This window comes from Balaenoptera musculus, chromosome 9 (genome assembly GCF_009873245.2).
Source record: "Balaenoptera musculus isolate JJ_BM4_2016_0621 chromosome 9, mBalMus1.pri.v3, whole genome shotgun sequence".
Classification (NCBI taxonomy): Eukaryota; Metazoa; Chordata; class Mammalia; order Artiodactyla; family Balaenopteridae; genus Balaenoptera; species Balaenoptera musculus.
Window position 1 is genome coordinate 1,555,023 of NC_045793.1, and position 20,171 is coordinate 1,575,193.

The 20,171-nt window shown below is 58.5% G+C and overlaps 1 protein-coding gene across 1 annotated transcript; it reads left to right on the forward strand.

The window, feature by feature from the left end:
• Positions 1-13,760: 13,760 nt before the first annotated feature.
• Positions 13,761-18,743, forward strand: MNX1 (motor neuron and pancreas homeobox 1). The gene is made up of 3 exons (XM_036863986.1): positions 13,761-14,472; positions 17,370-17,530; positions 18,143-18,743. Exons 1-3 carry the CDS (start codon positions 13,761-13,763, stop codon positions 18,503-18,505), a joined length of 1,236 nt encoding a protein of 411 aa, XP_036719881.1. The 3' UTR covers positions 18,506-18,743.
• The last annotated feature ends 1,428 nt before the right edge of the window (positions 18,744-20,171 follow it).

Here is a 20,171-nt window from a genome sequence, read left to right on the forward strand (position 1 = left end):
TTTCTTTTCCCCCTATTGGTTATGATTTTCATTTTGTTGATCATATTTTTGTGGTTTTGATTTTGGCTTTTAAATTTTTGTCTTTGTCTTTCTGTTTAATATTTACCTACCGGTACTGGGAACCACTTCCTTATTTAATTTTGCTACATTTTAAAAATAAATTTATTTATTTTATTTATTTTTTAATTTTTGGCTGTGTTGGGTCTTTGTTGCTGCGTGTGGGCTTTCTCTAGTTGCGGCGAGCGGGGGCTACTCTTCGTTGCGGTGTGCGGGCTTCTCATTGCGGTGGCTTCTCTTGGTGTGGAGCACGGGCTCTAGGCCCACGGGCTTCAGTAGGTATAGCATGTGGGCTCAGTAGTTGTGGCTCATGGGCTCTAGAGCGCAGGCGCAGTAGTTGTGACTCACAGGCTTAGGTGCTCCGCGGCATGTGGGATCTTCCCATACCAGGGCTCAAACCCGTGTCCCCTGCATTGGCAGGTGGGTTCTTAACCACTGCACCACCAGGGAAGCCCAATTTTGCTGCATTTAATATGTGAAATGGAGAACAGCCTGAAGTTTCTCCAGCTGCTGTCTCTCCCCTTCCTGCCTAACTTCTTCCCAGCACCAAGGCATAGCTTTGTAACCTGCTCATTTGCCTTGGGTGGCCCTGGCACTCAGCTGCTTGTCTCAGCAAGTTGTCACTGGTCTGCATCATTGGTCCTCTCTGTGCTCTGGGCCTGGCGGGGTGCTCCAGTGGGCTGGTGGTTGAATTCCAGCTCTCGAGTGGCTGACAGAGCAATGGTGCTTGGCTTTCCATCAGAAATATGACGCTTTATCCTGTTGAGTGGTCAAACTGTCCCTGTGCACAATGGCAAGTTCTCCGCTACGAGGCACTAGGACAGGAGGCAGACATCTGTTGCAAAGGCACTCCTACCGACAGCTGTTACAAGAACAGGGTGAGCACAGAGAATCTGTGCTTTGGGCCACACAGGTCTAGGTTCAAATCCTGGCTCTGCCGCTTGCTGGATGCATGATGTGGGGGCAAAGGAACAGAAGTACCCAGGCTCCATCTCCTCCCTGCAAAATGGGCATGACACCACGTATGGCAGCTATACTAGATTGTCCAGCAATTTAACTTACCCCTTCTCCACTGGACTTCCACCATACTAAAAAACCACAAGTGTTAAAAAAAAATTCCCTTCTGTTTGATGAGTTTATGATCCTCATCCATCCTCTGTGAGGATGGATGGCAAAATATATTTTTCATGGATGATGAAATTGAGATCCAAGGAAATTAGCAAATTGCCAAGGAAATAATACTTAATAAAATGAGAAACCAGAGCAGAACTAGTCATGCTTCTGTTGGGTGATGCAGAGAAAAATTAAGATTCCGACAAGGTTTGCTATGCAGCCTGAGGTCTTTCCTTTGGAAGGACCCTAGGAAGGACATTCTGTGCTACATCCCATCATACATCATACAGGCTGTAGGGTTGCCTCCACCAAGCGCTGCTGCCCCCTTACTCCCCACACTGTGCATGATTCCACGGTGTTTCGGGGTTTTTTTTTGGCTGCGCCATGCGGCATGTGAGATCTTAGCTCCCCAGCCAGGGATCGAACCCGAGCCTCCTGCATTGGAAGTGCAGAGCCTTAACCACTGGACCACCAGGGAAGTTCCTCGATGGTGTTTCTAATTGTTTCAACTCTGCACGCTTTTTCCTCCCCTAAGAAGCAATTAAGTTCCTTGAGCACAGAAAGGTATTTTAAGCTACTGCTTTATCCTTCAGTATCAAGCTGGTTGTGCAAAGTGGCTTAGTAAGTACTTGCTGACTTGGATCGTGTTAAGTAGCCAGTGTGGACTCCTCCCCCTGGCTGCAGCAGGAAACGTGTCTGGGGAGGGGGCAGGTATTCCAGAGTACAGTTTCAGTGAGTCCTCACGTGCTTGTCCGGCAGAAAACTCACTTTGGGAGGTTACCTGTGCCCCCCGGGCCCCTGGCTGGCCTAACTCTGGCCACGCTCTGACCACGTTCAGACTAAGCAGCGGAGGTGAAAACAAAGTCCGTCCACTTTGCCCCAGGCACGGCCGTGACCCCAGGGTGGATGAGGGGGCCAGGCAGATGTCTGCAGAGTTTGCCATCTAGTGCTCTCTTACGTACGGCCAAGGACTGTTTTTCCCTCTAACTTGTCAGTAGACCATCCCAGCTAATAACCAGAAAGACAAGGTGATCACATCTGCTTTTACCCAGCGGAAGGATTCAGGGTGAATAAAAGGGGATGGCCTGCCCTTTACACCCCCTGGGAAAGGCTGATCTGCTGCTGTGGTGGAGATTTTCCAGCCTCATCCAGATCGCAGGGTTCCCCCCCCCATCTCAGCCAGAGCTGCGGAAGGAATGGGCTACCAGCTTCAACTGACCTAAAGTCCTCCTCTCTCCTCAAGAAATGCATTGCAGTAAAGCCCCTGCCCTGCCAGCTACTGTCTTTCCCTGGGAGCCGGTGTCAGAGCAGCTCTTCTCGGCAGAGGGGCGACTTATGGAAGGAGCATGGCTGGGGATCAGGAGACAGGCCCCAGTGCTGCCACAGGACCCTGGGCAAGACCCTAACTTCTCTAGTCTGGCTTCCCATGGCCTCTAAGGCCCAGACACACAACATTAAAATTCCCCCCCAAACCCCTCCCCTGCATTCAGTGAGCAGACCTGAAGATCGGGACCCCTCTGTGCTTGGAGGAGAGGGGCTTGAGGTTTCTGTGGAAGGGGGTCCTCAACAGAGCCTGTGGCAGCAGGCTGCCCTGAGGGGCTGGGACAGTGGCATGGGCCCTAAGTGCACGCGGCATGTGGAATCTTAGTTGCCTGACCAGGGATCAAGTCTGGGCCCCCAGCAGTGGAAGTTCGGAGTCCCAACCACTGGACTGCCAGGGAAGTCCCTCATGTTCCCACTTTTAGGACACAGCCCTTGAGGAGAAACCCGGGATCTCTTTACTCTGGGGAAGAATCCCAGGGTGCCTAGGGGAGACCTTCCCAGTCTAGGAAGTTGTGGGGAGGGAAGGACCCGTTAGTTAGAAATGTGCAAAAAAGGTTTGTAACTTCGTTCCCCTTGGAGGGCAGGGAGAAGAGGGGCTGAGGGGCTCCCAAGACTCTGGCTGGAGTCTTGGGAGCCCCTCCCAAGGAACCTGGAAGGAACTGCCCTGCCCGCCCTCCGAGCCTTAAGACTGGGGAAGGCTTCTAGAAGTGGCTTGGGCAGGAGCTGGCAGGTGGATCTCCGGAGGGGCACAGGCAGGGGTGAGGGCAGGGGGGTGGGACGGACAGTGGTGCAGACTGGGGTGCAGCCGCAGGGAATTAACCATTGTCCCTTGGACCCGGGTTCTTACTGCCATCCAGGTCCCACCTTGCAGGGACACCATGGGGGCCAAGCCACTGACTCTCGGGGCAAACGCGTGTCCGAAGGAGCGGAGACTGGGGGAGGGGAAGAGCCTCCTGCCCCCCAGCCCCTCTTCCCCGGTTGGGCTGGGGGGGTCCCCCACGTGTTACAGGCATTTGGGACGGGGGTCCGGGGAGAGCTGGGGGGCTTGGGGGGCGCGCACAGTACAGCGGGTCCCAAATCACCGCACAGGGGGAGGGGGCGCCAGCGCAAATCTTCCCGGGAGGAATTAGTTAATTCGTCAATTAATTCAGGAAAGGTGGATCCCTCCTCGGTCAAGCTGAAATTTCGGGTTGTCGGATGGTGGTGTGCCCGCCTTCAGCGAGGGGCGTTTGCTCCCCTGAAGAGGCCGAGGGGGACTGGACAGAGAGACGGGGCCCAGCCAGCTTCTGAAAATGATTTTAAAGGCTTTTCGAGGCCTTAAGGAGGGAGGCGGCAGTGGAACAGAAGGAGCCCAGAGGGATCGCCCCCAGAGCCAGCCGGGCTTCGCTGGGCGCCGCGGCCCCATGGGGGACAAGGAGGGGCGTGGGGCTCCTCTGAAGGTTCCTCACCGCGGGGCCACCCGGCTGGGAGCCGATTTAAAATCGAGAGAATCCAAGTAAAGGCCCCGGGCTGCGGAGGTGTCTGCGGGAGCCCAGACTCGACCCCCAGCGGTGCCCACCTACCCAGGGAGCTGCCAGGCGGCCAAGCAGCCCACTCCGGCCAGATGTTCAAGACAGATGAGGGACGAGTAGTTAAAACCCACATTATATAGTTCTGTCTGGTATACAATTGCATGTGCTGACCCGTATGTTCTAACTGGAAACGGACTCGAGTCACTTAAAATATTGCAACGTCGATAGGACTAATTAATTGGAAATAAGAAACGAAAGAATACAATTAAACGAGAAGAGAATCATTTTCTAATTTAATAGAGGGACATTTATAAAGATCACAAGCTAAAAGGCATCGAAGGATTCTATCGACATTCTATTAAATCAGCCGCCACGCCCCGGGCGGGAGGAGGAGGACCGGGGAGCGCGGCACCCGGGCTGGGTTCGGCGCGGCTGATTGGTGCCGCCAGGAACCCCACGTTTGCGTCGGACCCGCCGGCCCTCCCCGCGGAATTCACTCTTCTCTGCCCACGGCTCAGACCCAGCCGCTCCCGACAGCCCCAGGCCAGGAGAAGCCTGCCTCTCCGCCCGGGAGGCCCGGGTTCGCAGACAGATTACAACAAAATTACTAATTGGACAATGAAATTGTCAAAAAAGCATCTCCCCACCCCCGCATATACAATATCCTTAAATATTAAGATATTTTATTAGACCCACTTCCTAACAATAATTTATTGCAATAAAACAGACACCGCAGGTCCCCCTAAATTGTCTTTTCATAATGAATAAATTTAAGCAGGCTAATTAATATATAAACTAGCCCGATTTGTCAAGTTGATTTGTATTTTAGTTAATTGTGAAAGTAATTACCACATGGTCAAATTAACAGCTTTCTGGAAATGACCAAGCCTGAGGTTTTATTTCCTTCCTGGGTGAAGAAAATTCATTTTTCCAAGCTCTTGATGTGATGAATAAAAGTCATAAATCTGGGTGATTGGTGCAGGCAGAGTCTAAATGGCTTCATATTTCATTTTAGGTTTAATAGAAATATTCATGCTCTGTTTTAATGAAATTAAATTGAGGGGGGATGGGGCTGGGAGGCGGCAGTGGCCGGGGGCTTAAAGGGACAGCGCACGTTTTTCTTCCCCCACCTGCGGGCCGGGGCGCTGAGGTCACCTCCAGTGGGCAGCCCATCTGCCACTCCTTTCTGTGGCAGCCCAAGGCCTGGAGGTCCTCCTTTGCAGCTCACCTGGGGCGCAGGTGGAGGCAGCACCTCGAGAGCCCCGACCCAGGTGCACTCCCTGGCAGCTGGTGCCCTCTCCCGTGCGCTTGCTGAGGTCACTAAGCAAGGTCAGGGTCAGCCCTGGGTGCAGGTGCAATCCCGCCCAAAGAAAGCCTTTCGGCCTGTTGTCTACGCTCAGGCCCGTGCTGACCCGGCAGAATCCGGGGTCCACTCTCTTCTCCCTTCTGTCCCCTGGTAGGAGGGCTGTGTGGCAGCGACCCCTCACTCATGCCCTCTAGCCCTCTACTCTGTGCCGCCTGCGACATTCCCCTCCCCTCCAAGGTGATCCTGCCGGAACCTGGACCACCAGCGCCCAGAAGAGTGAACCTAACGCACCGGGCTGCAGAGGCCTCTCCTCAGCCCTCAGAGGAAGAGGAGGGGAGTCTTCAGACCCAGCAACTTTGCTACGCTCATTCGCGGTAGGGCGCTCCGAGTTTGGGGGAAGCCCGCGCTGACAGCCGCTCGGGGCGCCTAGGGTGGGGTGGGGTGGGGTGGGTGTGAGGTCCGTCGGGGTGTCCCTCGGCCCCAGGACAGTCCTGGATCTGCAGCCCCTTAGTGGAGCTGATCAGTGACTTGTTGATTTCCCCTGAGCAAATAAGGCTTTGATGCAGTTCCAGCAAGAGTGGTTAGCTGATGAATTGACAAAAACTAATCAGCTTTATTGGGAAACAGGTTAAGGGCACGGGCGTGTCAATAATTCTCAGCCTGACCCCCTCATCCATTAACCGAGGCAGGCTGATTAGAGTAAGAAGACCCTCTCGCATTTTGCACAGAAATTGCTTTCATAAACTCACCATTATTAGCAGTCGATGCGAGCAGCTAATTTAGAGAAGACATACCAGGCACGTCACATCTATCATCCGGGTTTATGTATCATTATCTCATTTACAGAATGTCGCAGTATAATATGTGTTTTTGGCAATAGGCTTGGCACCGCGCCTGGGCTGCGCCGCTCTTTTTAGCAGCACAGCGGAGGCCTCCTTGCCTCCTTCCCCGCCACTGGGCCTGGAAACCCCCCCATCAGGGCCGGAGCCGGAGGGCGCTTCCCGGGCGGGCAGCGAGAACCGGGAGTCCTCCCCACAGCCACGTGCGCACCTCCCAACGCGCGCCTCCAGACCCTTGCACCCCGCGCACGCCACCCCCGCTGCGCCGGGCTCGCTCGCCCGCGGGGCCCTGGCGCGCGGCCCAACCAAAGAATTTGCTCCAGCCTCGGAACCGCGGGGTGCGAGTTCGCCGTTGTGCCCGGCATCCCTTCCTCGGGGCTCGGGCGGCGGCGCAGGTGGCCCGGGGCGGCCGCTCCCCTGCGCCTGGGGGGCGCGGTCCCGGCCTCCCGCTCAGGCCTCGGCCGGCTGGGTCGCAGAGGCCCCGGGCCCGGGGGACAGCCCGCCGGCCCGGAAGGCCCCTCTCCGCCCTCCCGGGCTCCCGGGGCGGCGGGTCTGACCTTTCCCTCCCCCGGCGGCGGCGGCGGCGGCACCGCGGCCCAGATGCGCCCGGCAGACCGGAGTGGGCCACCTGTTCCTCCGGCTAATTATTTTAATGTAGGGGGCCCAGCGTCACCGGGTGCGCGCCTCTTGCAGCGACAGACGGCGGCGAGGCCGAGGACCCAATCCAGCCTTTCAATGGAATTTCCCAGATGGGCCGAGGGGAGGCCAGGCGGGTCACCAGGGGCCCTTTAACGAGTTCATTAGCCAAATTATCTTGCCCGCAGCACAGGGCCCGGGAGACTGGGGGAGGGGAGCGAGCGCGGAGGGGTTCCGCGGACCTCTCTCCCCCCTGGTCTCGCGGCGGTGAGGCGGGGAGGTGCTGAGTGCAGGGAAGGGGAGAAAAGCCCCAGCCCAGCGGGCATCGGGGGGAAGGGAGGCGGGCCGTCCTCTGTTGTTTAGCAGCAAACACGCCACCTCCCTGCCACTGTTAGGTTCCACAGGTAGGAGCCCGGCCGGGTCAAAGGCCAAGTGGGAAAAAGTGTTATTAGATGCATCCAATGAAGAGATTATAATATAATAAGGAACGTGACTGACCGGGCTATGGTGTGAGGCCCGACTGCAGGACTTGAAGCCAGAGCCTGGCCTCTTTGCTGTGGGTTCTGGAGCAAAGTGCCTTGATTTCTCAGAGCCTTAGTTTGCCCGTCTATAAGATGGGGACATGGGTATGATTTCCACAGTTATAATGACTAGGAGGAGACTCTTAGAAGGTGCGTTGAAACACTCAATACCATGAGCACTTGGACATCCTGGCAGGAGCGGGGCTCGAAAATCGGCCTGGCCCTCCCCCGCCCCACCGCACTTCCAGCTCTTCTCAGGGCCCCAGGTTCCTCGTGGGTGAAATAGTCCCTGTTCACACGGTGGGGTAGGGCAGGGAGTTGCCTTCTGCCCAGCTGACCACACCCCACCCAACCCCACTTAGGAAACCTGGATGGAGGTGTGATGGGGAGAGAGGCTGCCCTGAGAAAGGCGGAGGAAGCCCAGGGATGGCGTTTCTGGCAAACCAGCTGCCTCCTGTTTGCAAATACGAACCCCCCCCACGCCCCGCCCCGCCCAAATCCACCCCAAGTCTGAGATCCGTCCTGGGGCCTTGAGTGTGCACCTGTGGGGAGAGGCTGGGGCCAGGCTGAAGGAGATGAACTTGACCCAGACACCATTTGCCCATCTTGAGGCATATCCCCCAGCTCTGGGAAGTCATGTCAGGCAGACATCCAGCCTCTCTCTCTCTCTCTCCTCTCTCTCTCTCTCTCTCTCTCTCTCCCCCTGCCGCCAGCAGCCTCAGCTTCTGCCACCTCAGCAACTACTAAATAGACCAATTAGCAACAACTTCCTGCCATTATCCACCATGGATTTGGACATTAGCGCGCTACTACCCAGCCATAATTTCGAGTCGGAGCGCACTAAAAAGTTCACACACTGAAGCATTAAAACGCCCCCAAGCAACGTCTTCCGTGTATTTGTGCTTCTTCCCTGTGTGTCATCCTCACCCCCCACCCCGCCTGCGGGTCAGCAGTCACCATTCAGGCTGGGGTGGAGCCAGCCTGCGGAGGTCTGACCTCCCAGGGGCCAGAGCTGCTGGCGTGGACCCTGCAACCCTCTCCTCCTGCCATGGGGGGTGTGTCGAGGGTGGGGAGGTGTGGCCAAGCACCTGGGGCCAGGGCTGCCTGAACACCTTAAAAGGTGGGTCCTCGATGACCAGACACATTCCCCTGGGAGATGGGAAAGCCAGGCTCTCCCAAAGCAGATAAGCATCGTTCTCCGTCTTAAAATAAGAAATTATCGAGGCGCAGGGCTCACTCACAGAGAACTGTAGGTCCCCGTTAGCGATGGTTTGGAGAGGAGTCCTGTGGGCCTCTGCATTCTGAAAAAGCTGGCTTCGCAGGTGCGCGCACTACATACCTTGTTTCCGATAACAGCTTGAAGTAGAGGCCACTGTGTGAACCTGCAATTAAATTACATTTAATTTAAATCCTCTGGCAAAAATACAGTCTTCTGGGGAAGTCTCTGCTGAGGGCTGTTTTCCCCCAGTGTGATTACAGGGACTCCAATGAGCTTCCCCCCACCCCGCGTTCCCGGATTCTTGGGGAGAAATTTGCTTCCCTTTGTAACCCAGGAACTTAGAATTTGCGCTGCAGAAAGGCTGGAAACGCTCTCCTTCCCTGGGTCAGAAGGAAACCTGCAGGGGAATGGGGACCGTCTCCCCCCGGGGGCCAAACGCTGAGCGGGGCACCGCCAGGCCTGTCCCTTGCCTTTGGTGTCCCGGGAAGCTTGGGAGGCTGCCCAAGGTCTGAGGGTAACGCAGGTATTTCTGTATTTGGAGGAAATTTCCAAAAATAGAAGGCCCGTAGCTTGCCGGATTGTTGGAATGTTACGAATTTAAATCCTGCAGCCTTCCCCGACCTCTTAGCAAGCCCTCGGCAATGAGCCCCTGATCTGGGGCTGGGTCAGGTGGAGAGGGCCGGACCCGCGACCCCGGGACGCCCAGAGGTGGGCCCGGTTCCGGTCCAGGCCCCGGGCGACACGAAGCCGGGTGCGCAGGGCGAGGCCGGGCAGGCGGGGCCGCGGGGTAAGGCGGCGGCCCGTCCTGCGGGTCCCACCTCGGGGTGGAGCGCGTCCGTGGGCTCCCACCTTTTCCAGGCCCTTTAAAAGGCCGAGCGCCCCCGGGTCAGGGAGGAGGTCAGCAGATCAAAGGGCGGCGCTAACTACGAGGTTCCTTTGGCCCTCGGGGCTCTGCTGCTGGGGGGCGGGGGACACCTGCGCGGGCCCGCCCCTCCCCCGCGCTCGCCTTCCGGTGACCCCAGCCCCCTCCCCCCGCGCCCGCGTCCCCAGGCCCGGCGCGGTCCCCGAGTGTCTCTCCCGCGGTTTCCTTCCTCGCCCTCCCGCCTCGCGACAGAGCTGCTTCCCCAGCCGCAGACCTGAAGGTCCCCACAACAGCACCTTCGCAGAGTAACTCGACCGCCCCGGTTCGAATCCCATTGCCACCGCGAGTTTAGGTCCTGCCCTCAGGCAAGTTACATAGCATACCATGCCTGTTTCCTGAAGGAAACCCCGAGAGGTTAAACTGAAGTTTAGCTGAGTTCATCCAGGGGTCGGGGGAGGGCACGGTTTCAGCAGGACGGGCTAAATCACCCGCACCGGCCCTGGTCTCAGTTCTGGAAACCTCAAGCTCTGGGAGGGTGGGGTGTGCAAAGCGGTCACCAGGGAAAGTCCTCTTCCAGCCTGTGTTCCAGGGCCAGCGGTCCAGAGTCGCCTTCATGCTGGGCGCTCTGTTGTGCCTGCCCCGCTTCCTGTGAAAGGAAGCAATCTGTAAACGATGAAGATGCCGCCTCCCATCATCCGGATATGTGACTCTGTAGGGTTTATCCCAACTCCATATACGTAATTCCAGACATGGATAGACATGCATGACAACAGCTTTTTCTTCTGCAAATGTCTGTAAAAATCACCAGTTCTCCTTTCTAAGTAGTGGGAGAAAGGGTAGTGCAGGCTGTGTTCAGTATCTAAAGGAAGGCCCTATGGAAAGAGAAAGGGAGGCATTGCCAGGAGGGAAGGGACCGGATGGGAGCCAGCTAGATGAAAGGGGCACCAGGCCCTCAATGCTGCTTTGCTTGGGAGCTGGAGAGTTCTCCCCGGTGTCCTGGGGCTGGATGCAGTCCCTGGGCACCTGGAGACTGAGGCTGGGAGCACCCCTCAGACCAGACCTTTGATCTCTCCCTGCGGCCCTTCCCAAGACCAAGCCCTGCTCCTGTCTGCCCAAAACCTTCTTCAAAGCCAGCTGGGCTGGATCAATACAGATGCTGGAAACAGGAAGAGCCCTGGTGAGCTCAGCTTCACACACCATAAACCACACAAAGACCCCAAACTTCCGAGACCTCTTCCTCTCTCTCTCCCTCTCTCTTCCCATACAACTTCACAGACACCTCCAATACATATTCCCTAATTCTTAACATAAACAGGGTAACTGATCATTTAAAGTCATTTAGCACTGCAGAGTCCATTTTGTCTAACCCTGACTTTTCGAGACAAAGAAAGAGAAATCCATCAAGATAAAGAAGCTTCTACATCTGCAGTCAAACTGCATTTAGAGAGGTGGCCAGGACCTGGACCCAGGGCGGGCAGGCTGAGTCCACTTTGGATCCCGCACCTGGGCCCCTCAGGTGGTGTGGACTCAGGGGGTAATCAGATGAACCTGCCTGAGCTGGGTCCCACCTGTGGACGACATCCATTCCGTGTGTTCAGGAAGTGTTCTCAGCGGGCCCAGGCAGAGTAGAAGCATGGGGGAGGGGGAGATTTTGAGGAGTTTGGGAGAATACTTACTGTAGAACAAAAAAATGGTAAAGTGAATTGCTCTGGGGGTTATAAAACAATAGAATAATTTTGTTGAGGAAGATGGGGTGATTTATGAAGTCTAGACTGCACACCCCCATCACCCACTAAACTAGCCCCGGCAGTGGTTATTTCAGGTAGGAGAGAGGGGCGTCAGGCTCTCCAAGATCCACCTTGGGAAATTTACTTTGCACTCCTTCCCCTGCCCCAACCTCCTAAATCATTGCCTTCAGGACCAGCAGATGGAGGAGGGGGAGGGGATGAGACACGGGAGAGGCAGCCGGCCTTCGAGCTCACCCCCATCAGAGGAGGGGGCCACGTTTGCTTGCTGTATCTTGGAGAGGTAGAGTGGCAACAAAGACACTGTTACCCTTTCTCCAAGGGTGAAGGTCTCCTGTCCCAGAACAGGTGGCTAATCTCAGGTCTCTTTGTAAAACCCTCCTTCCCCAGAGGGAACAGACAGGATGGGGAACAGGGCTGGGGATACCGGGAACATTGAGGGCAGCAGGTGGGAACGGTGAGGCTCCTGCAGTCAGACCTGATCTCATTCCAAACTCTGAGGCTTAACAGTTTTCGGGGATGAGAGTCTCAACCTCTTTGAATCTGTACTCTGTGAAATGGAGATTTCATCTGGTGTCATAGGGAAGATTAAGGAAGATAATTCTAGAAAGCTCATGGCACATAGTAGGTGTTCAAGAGATGTGAGTGTACCCCTCTCTCCACTCAGAGACAGAAGGACTGCATCTTTACCACCACAAAGACATAAGAAAGACAAGAGATATGAGAGACAAGACAAACACCATGTAAGTGCTGTTATTTCTATTTACAAGTTAATATTGGTTTTTGCAAAGCTATATAACATTTATTCCATTTGCTGTCACTTCTCCACTGCTATCCTCCTAATCTTCCAACGAGTCCTGTGAGTCTCGGAACTACACTGTTACAATGAAAAAGAAACGCTGCTTACCCACGGAATCACTGCAATCCACTCTCACCTGGGTAAAAAAGCCTTTTGAAGGGAAATGACTTGTTCCCTGTATTTACCTTTAAACATCCCTCTTGTGGCAACCTGACCTGCTAACTTTAAAGTTTACCTGGCCCTGTTTTTTTGTTGTTTTTTTCTTGGTCCTCTGCCCCTCCCACAACCCCCTTCCTGTCCTTTATTCACCTCTCACCTGCACGGGAAGCCAGGCTTCCAGAACCCGAGCTCCTTCTCGAATTCTCACATCTGTCTGGGGAAGATAAGTAGGTCTAATGGAGCTATTGACAAAGACTGGTGTTGGTGGCCGCTGGGCTCCTTGACCTGCGCGTCCATTCTTTCTGCTTCAAAAAGCCTTTGGAAGTGCTTTTACTGTAAATATTTGAAGTGTGAGTATGGGGCAGAGGTGAAGTCTGGATTCTCATCCCACTTTCTTGCTCAGACAAGGGAAGCCCTTTCCTCCAATTTTCCAGGAGCTGCAGGCAGCAGAGAGCCTGCATTTTCCAGCCCGGGCCTGGGGCCAGCAGGATCAGTGACCGGCCTCGGCTGACTCCCTCCCGGCTGGGCTTCCCAGGGCCCAGATGGGTGCCGTCTCCTGCCTGCCCACGGGCGGGTGTCCCTCGGCAGAGGAAGAGCTCTGTAATCGAGGACCTGCTCCATGGCGGGTGGACGACGTCTCCAAGCCGACCTGGGTCCTGCAGGCCGCTCGCACCAAACTCTCACCTTGACCGGGAGGACTGAAGGCGCGGGCTTGTGGAAGGCAAGCTCGCGCTCGGGTACACGTACGCTTCACTCCCCCACAAACAACACCTGCAACGCACAGAACTTCCCCGGAAAGGTGAGGGGGCTGGCGACAGGGACACAAACCCCTCAGGCGCAGGGCTTGGGGACCAGAACGGTCTTCGCTGAGCTGCCTGCACTGAGCAGAGCGGCTAGGTCTGGAAGCAGCGTGGGCTCTCCCTGCAGAAGTCGACACACTCAAGCGCCGGCGAGGAGGAGGGAGAGGACGCACGCTGCTGGCTCTAGGTGACACGAACTCAGACCCGGACAGCGTGTGTCGCGAGCTGGGCTCCGGCCGGGAGGCACACACGGACCCCGGGGGTTGCCAGCACCCGCCGCCCGCTCAGCGGCCGCAGGAGGGCGAGCAGGCACCCCAGGTTGCGCCTCCGAGTCTTCCAACCCCTGTCTCGGTCCCCGCCCCGCCTTCGCGACTCGGCACCCTGGGCTGTTTAGGACCCCGCGGCGCAGGGGCGGGGCGGCGGGCGACCGGGACGGTGACAGGTGCGCCCCTCGGCCAATGGCGGGGCCGGAGCCCCTCCCCAAGCCCCCGCCGAGCGCGCCAATCGGCGGCCGCGCTGCGCTTCAAGTGCGCGGAGGGGCGCGGGTCCCCAGCCCGGCGCCAGCGGCCTCGGCGCGGTCGCCTGCGGGCTGCAGCGCTGAGCCGGGCTCTCCGGCCCCGGCGCGCCGACCGCTCGCGTGGGAGTTTGTGCGAGAGCGAGTGAACGCGGCCCGGGGCGGGGCCCGCACGGAGGAGGCGCCCGGACCATGGTCACCCTCGGCTGAGTTTCCGGCGGCGACTTTGATTACTGGCAAATAATCATAACAATACCGAGCCCCGGGGCTGGTCGCCGCCACGCACAGACTCCGCGGGCCGGCACGCGGCCGCGTCACCCACCTCCCCGCGCTGATCGCCAAGCCCTAACGAGCCGATGGAAAAATCCAAAAATTTCCGCATCGACGCGCTGCTGGCCGTGGACCCCCCGCGAGCGGCCTCGGCGCAGACCGCGCCGCTGGCCCTGGTCACGTCGCTCGCGGCCGCCGCAGCTGGCCCCGGGGGCGGCGGCGGCGGCGGCGGCGGCGGGGCGAGCGGCGGGGCGAGCGGCGGCTGCAGCCCCGCGTCCTCGGAGCCGCCCGCGGCGCCCGCCGACCGCCTGCGCGCCGAGAGCCCGTCGCCGCCGCGCCTGCTGGCCGCGCACTGCGCGCTGCTGCCCAAACCGGGCTTCCTGGGCGCCGGCGGCGCGGGCGGCGGGGCGGGCGGAGGCGGAGGCGGGCCCGGGGGGCCCCACCACCACGCGCACCCCGGCGCCGCCGCCGCCGCTGCCGCCGCCGCCGCCGCCGCCGCCGCTGCCGCGGGGGGTCTGGCGCTGGGGCTGCACCCTGGGGGCGCGCAGGGCGGCGCGGGCCTCCCGGCGCAGGCGGCGCTCTACGGCCACCCGGTCTACGGCTACTCGGCGGCGGCGGCGGCGGCTGCGCTGGCCGGGCAGCACCCGGCGCTCTCCTACTCGTACCCGCAGGTGCAGGGCGCGCACCCCGCGCACCCCGCCGACCCCATCAAGCTGGGCGCCGGCACCTTTCAGTTGGACCAGTGGCTGCGGGCGTCCACCGCGGGCATGATCCTGCCCAAGATGCCCGACTTTAACTGTGAGTACCGCGCAGCCCCCGAGCCTGCGGAGGGAGGAGGAAACGGGGGAGGAGGAGTACTGGCAGAAGGTTCTCCCGCGCACCCTCCTCCACCTGGCACCTCCTTCCGCTGGTTCTCTGCTCCGGGCGAGCTGTGGGAGCGCCGCGAGGCCGCCTCGGCTCCGCCCGGGGCCTGCGAGGACTCGCGCGGGCTGCGCGATGTGGGATTGTCAGCGAATGATTAAAATGCCCACGCGCGGACCTTGCTTCGCTTCCTCTCTTAATGGGAAGGGGCAGCTGGAGGTGTGAGACTAAAATCTAATGATTAACCGGCAGGCTAGAGGAGAAGGAAGTGGTGGGGGAAGGCGAGCCCTGGAGTTAGGTGTGCCTGGGAATCGGGGGCCACCGAAACCAGGGGTTTATCCTCAGGGAAACGGACGTGACCTCGGTCCCGCATTGTGGGTTCTGGAGAGACCCCCGGTCCCTCCCAGGAGAGGGAGCGCTCCCAGAGTTAGCGAAGGAGAAATGAGCTTCAAGAGGCCCAGGGACGCAAGGCAGGGGCCCCGGGCGACCTCCTGGCCCTTTGCGGGGCTCTGCCCGCCTCTGGAAGGGCTCTGGGTCCGGGGTGCGATGCCCAGGAGACGGGTGGCCTGCCTTGAACAGAGAGATGGCACGCTCCGGAAGGCCGAGAGATGCGCCCTCCTTCAGGGGCTGTAAGCAGCAGGTGTCCGCCTCCGAATTCAGGGCGCCCGGCACAGCGCGCACCCCTCCCCAAGACCGCAGCGCGGGAGGGCTGGCCATCCCCAACCCGAGAGCCGCCCAACTGTGGGCGGCGTGCTCGCCACCCAGGCGGGACACCTGGCCGAGGCCTGGGCCTCTCTCTCTCGGGCTTTCCTGGCGCGCGCGGGCGGGCGCGCGGGAGTGGAGCTCCGGAGAGTCTGGATCTCAGGTCCGCTCGCTCCACCCGGGCTCCGCTCAGAGGAAGATGCTTGAGGCTTAACGCTTTCAGCCGCCAAACACCCAAACAAAGAGACCCCATTGTTTCCGTCTGAACGGATTTGTTTAGACTGGGGAGATGCAGGCATGGGAAGGGAAAAAAAGCAAAAAAGAAAACAGAAATAAACATTTGCCAGAATTCAGATTCCTCTGCTAGAAGCTATGGTCGTGACTAAACAGAGAAAAGCTAGGATCCCAGAAGGCTGGAGAAGTCACAGCCGGGTGAGAAAATCCCAGCATGTGCGCTGTTTGCCCGCGGCCACCCCAGGCTGTTCCCGGCTCAGCTTCCAGAAGGCCCTAATGGCCACCCATCCCTTCCGTTGAAGTCACCCTTCCCGGCCCCAGGCAAAGAAGAGGGCAAGCTTGCTCTCACTGCTGTGGCTTCAGGCATATCTGAGCTCCTGATCCGGTCAGCCAAACCCAAGGCACCCTTGCAGGCCTGGCCTCAGAGCCCAGCAAACCCCTTCTGATGGAATGCCACCCCACGCATCTTTCATTGTGACCTGCATCTCCCAGAGCCTGGCAGGCTTAGTCTCCCACCGATGGGGGCGGGGGGGGCCGGGCAGCGGTGATCTCCACACAGGCCTCCCCTGGGCGCTGGGTTCCCTGGCCACCCGGCTGTTTTCCCCGGCCTGCGTGGAGCCCGAGATTGCCCAGAAAATCGACTAAAGCCACATCCCTTTGCCAACACACTTAGTCCATCTCTTATTCCTAATCTCGACCCAGAGTTAGCTAATTAAAACCCAGCCAGCTTTAAGTTCAGAAAAAGAATCTGAACACCGAATCCTAAAGGGCAATAACAAACAGGTGACCATGCCAGAATGGGTTCTGAGAGTCCCTCCTCTGGTCGCTGGAAACCTGTTTGGTTTCCTTTAATTGGTGTCTCAGCCATCAGATGGCATTTCCCAAATGGTCCCTTCAGAGCCAGTGTTTTAATTAAAGTTCTAATGTATTGTCAAGTTGGGAATTCGGGGCCTTGTTTAACTAAAGCGGGGGGCGTGGGCCTTCCCATAAAGCAAATTGCCCATCCCATGGGAGCCTGAGCTCGGCCTGCCCGGGTCTGGCCTCTTTTCTTTCCTTTCCTTTCTTTTATTGTCTAACACTTGTCAGGCTCCTGGGAAATCAAGGGAAGTCTCGCTTTGAGGTCATAAAATTCTCTGTGATGTAACCGTGTGAAATTATGTAAATAAAGCCAAGAGACCTCCTTGAACACGTAGAAAGCCGGATCCCCCTGTGCCTAGGCCTTTAATTTGCGTAATGAGAATTGTCCTGAAAGGCTTCCAATCTCCCAAGGCTCTGCCCCCCTGGACCCTGGGCAGGCGTTGTCAAGAAAACATTTTACATGGGGGAGAGTCTCTGATGAATACACATATTTAGGACCAGAATTTGGTCCTTTTCTTTCCTTCCTTCCTTCCTCATCTTCTTCCCTTTCCTCCTTCTATTCCTTTTGTACGTAAGGAGGTGGCGGTGGGAATCCTGCACCAGTTCTTCGCTGGGCAGGAAGAAGTAGGAAGTGATTCCGGTGGCCTGTGTGGATTGGGCCTGAGTTGGGGAAGGCACCGGGAGGAGTGGGGAGGAGGGGGTCCCCGGGCCTCTGCTACTTGCCTTTCTGTCCACCTGCTTTCTACCAACGCCCACCCAGGTGGAGAGGACGTGCCTGGGTGATAGGCTCTCTTTAATCAGGACACCCGGGCCCCGCCTGGGATGAAAAGACTTGGTCCCTCTAAACCCAAACCATCTGGGCCCACCTGGCCGAGGGGTCCTGGACTCCAGGGCTTCCTTGGGGAGGGGGCGCTGACACTAAAGAAAGAGCAGCGACTCTGCAGGGCCGCGAGCAGCGGGCAGCCTGGCGTGAGGAGTGTTGCTGGCGCTGGGCGGCGGGCAGTGGACTGCCCTGGGCTCACGAGCCTCTCCCACCCCAGCCCAGGCGCAGTCCAACCTCCTGGGGAAGTGCCGCCGGCCACGCACCGCCTTCACCAGCCAGCAGCTGCTCGAGCTGGAGCACCAGTTCAAGCTCAACAAGTACCTGTCGCGGCCCAAACGCTTCGAGGTGGCCACCTCCCTGATGCTCACCGAGACCCAGGTGCGCTGCTCCCCCACCCCCAACGCGGCCTGGCCTCCCAGGGACACTGTCGCCTCTGCTCTCTTGACCCTCGGCCTTCCTGGGCACCTGGAGCTGTGCCCATTTGACCTTTAGGGTGTGGATTAACATCCCAGCCAGAGTTGCCATCTGCCCCCAGGGTTCCTATACTGGCACCCAGAGGTCTGATTCAGCTGGTTCTGTTGGGCCCAGGAATTTGCACCCCCCCCCATTCTGAAGCAGGTGGTCCCCAGGCCACACGAGAGAGATTTCACTCCAGAAAGAGAGGAGGGAACATCTTGAGATTTACAGACAGGTACCCCAGCAGCCCTGGCCCTTCGCACACACACGGTGGGTGTGGGTGGGAGACCTCGGTGCTGGGGGTGGGAGGTAGGGGTCTTCGTTTGAGCTTCCTCAGAGCCTCCAGCCGGTCTTTGGGTTTTGCTGATGCGCAGGGTGGGGAGCTCCATCCCTCTGGAGCTTCCGAGTCCTCTAATGGGAGCCCCACGCCCGGGCCCGGTGATGGAGGCAAGCGCACGGCGGGTGCAGGTGCAGGAGCCCAGGGACTCGGCGGGGATGGAGGTGGCGGGTTTCTCACGCCGCTTGTGCCGGCAGGTGAAGATCTGGTTCCAGAACCGGCGGATGAAGTGGAAGCGCAGCAAAAAGGCCAAAGAGCAGGCAGTGCAGGAGGCCGAGAAGCAGAAGGGCGGCGCGGGCGCGGGCAAAGGCGGCGGCGCTGAGGACCCGGGGGACGAGGAGCTACTGGGGCCACCGGCGTCCGGGGACAAGGGCAGCGGACGCCGCCTGCGGGACTTGAGGGACAGTGACCCCGAGGAGGAAGACGACGACGACGACGAGGACCATTTCCCCTACAGCAACGGCGCTAGCACGCACGCCGCCTCCTCTGACTGCTCCTCCGGGGCCGACTCGCCTCCCCCGCGGTCCGGCGGGCCCGGCCACCAGCCCCCGCCCCAGTAGGGGCCCCGCGGCCGGCGGGTGGCGGTACGGCCTGGATGCTGCGAGCCCTCCCATGCCCCCCGGGTCCGCCCCCCAGGCCCGCGAGCGGAGGCGGCCCGGTCCCGGGGGGCTGCCCTTGTGGGCCCCAGCAGCTGTCTGCTCCTCAAGGGACGGAAAGAGGGAGGCCCAGCAGGTTCAAACTTGAACTCTGGTTCTTTTTAATTTAATTTGGTTTGCGTTGCGGGGAGGTGTTTCTGAGAAGAACTGGCCATCAGGGGAGGCTCCCAGTTCCCCTCTTGCCGAATGGAGAAGGCGGAAACCTACAGTGTTAAACCATCTCCGAAACTTGAAACCTTCTCTGGATACGCCGTTCTTCTGAGTGTTGAAAAAAGAAAAAATGTTTTGTGCTTATGTATCTTGGGGGGAGGGGGGAGGGATTTATGTCATGAGCGTTCAAACTGCTGGAAATCCCAAAACTGTATTGTCTTTATTTTTGTATATTGTATTTATAAATATATATATAAAGAAATGTCTACTTACGCATGCTAAATTATCATTTAGCTTCTCCCATCGCCCACGATGGAATGTAAAATAAATTGGTTTTTTTACTGGATGAGAGCGCAAATCTTTTGAGGGGAGTTGTGAAAGCGGGGTTTACTATTTTTGCTGTTGAAATGATGGGCTGTATTCCTCAATTGACAGCAGAAGGTGAAAATCAGAATCGTGAATGGGTGTCAGGACCGCCACCTCTCTGGGCCCCGAGGCCGGTGAGGAACTTGATACCGGCTGCTGGGGAGTCGCAGGTACGAAGTGTCGGTAAAAATACCCGAGGCCAGGTGTCAGCGCGCGTCCGCGTGCCGGCTCACATCTGTCCCGGATGCGAGGATCTCCAAGGAGTAACTTTGGACGCCGTGTACTTATTTTCCTCTTTCTCTAAGGATCTTCTTGCTTCGCCGGCGCTCCAGAAGCGGAAACACACTATTTGAATGTTTCAGAAAACAAGCTCCAAACCACCAGACTTCACTGGTCTCTGGGGTCCGTGCGGCCCGGGGCGCTGCTTGCGCGCCTTTTCCGCATTGCCTTGCGTCGTAGCGCGGCGCTTCTGTTTCTCGTCGACCCCGGCGTCTCTCCTGAAAAACCTTCTCGAGCCGGCCAGGACTGGTTTTCCTGGATCTGTGCAAACGTCCGCGAGGACAGCACTGGGCGACAGGAGCGCTCCAGCCGGGCCGCGATGGCTGTGGGTTAATAAAGCTCGGCAGCGCGCGCCATCCATCACCCGGGCCGAGCCGGGCCTTCGCCCTGTGCTGCACGCATGCCCGGCTCGCCCTCCGCGTGGCTCCCCTTCCCCCACCGCTGACCCTCGGGCCTCTCCTGTGCCCGGAGGAAACTGGTGAGCCGGGGACACTGCTTCTTCCTCCTTCCTTCTGTTTTTCACTCTTTCTCACCAGCAACTGGGCCGGGGTGCGCCCCCTCCCCCTCCCCCTTCTCCCCTCCCCCTTCTCCCCTCCCCCTTCTCCCCTCCCCCTTCTCCCCTCCCCCTTCTCCCCTCCCCCTTCTCTCCCCTTCCCTTCTCTCCCCTCCCCCTTCTCTCCCTCCCCCTTCTCTCCCCCTCCCCCCTTCTCTCGCCCCCTCGTCTCCCCCTCCTCCCAGCTGATAAATGAGTTCAGAAGGGCCTGGAGTTTCATTT

Bases quoted from the DNA above. Each gene is read 5' to 3' on its own strand.
- MNX1 (XM_036863986.1), top strand. From the start codon at position 13,761: ATGGAAAAATCCAAAAATTTCCGCATCGACGCGCTGCTGGCCGTGGAC. The intron at 14,473-17,369 runs GTGAGTACCGCG...CTCCCACCCCAG, and splicing joins CAAGATGCCCGACTTTAACT to CCCAGGCGCAGTCCAACCTC. The intron at 17,531-18,142 runs GTGCGCTGCTCC...TTGTGCCGGCAG, and splicing joins TGATGCTCACCGAGACCCAG to GTGAAGATCTGGTTCCAGAA.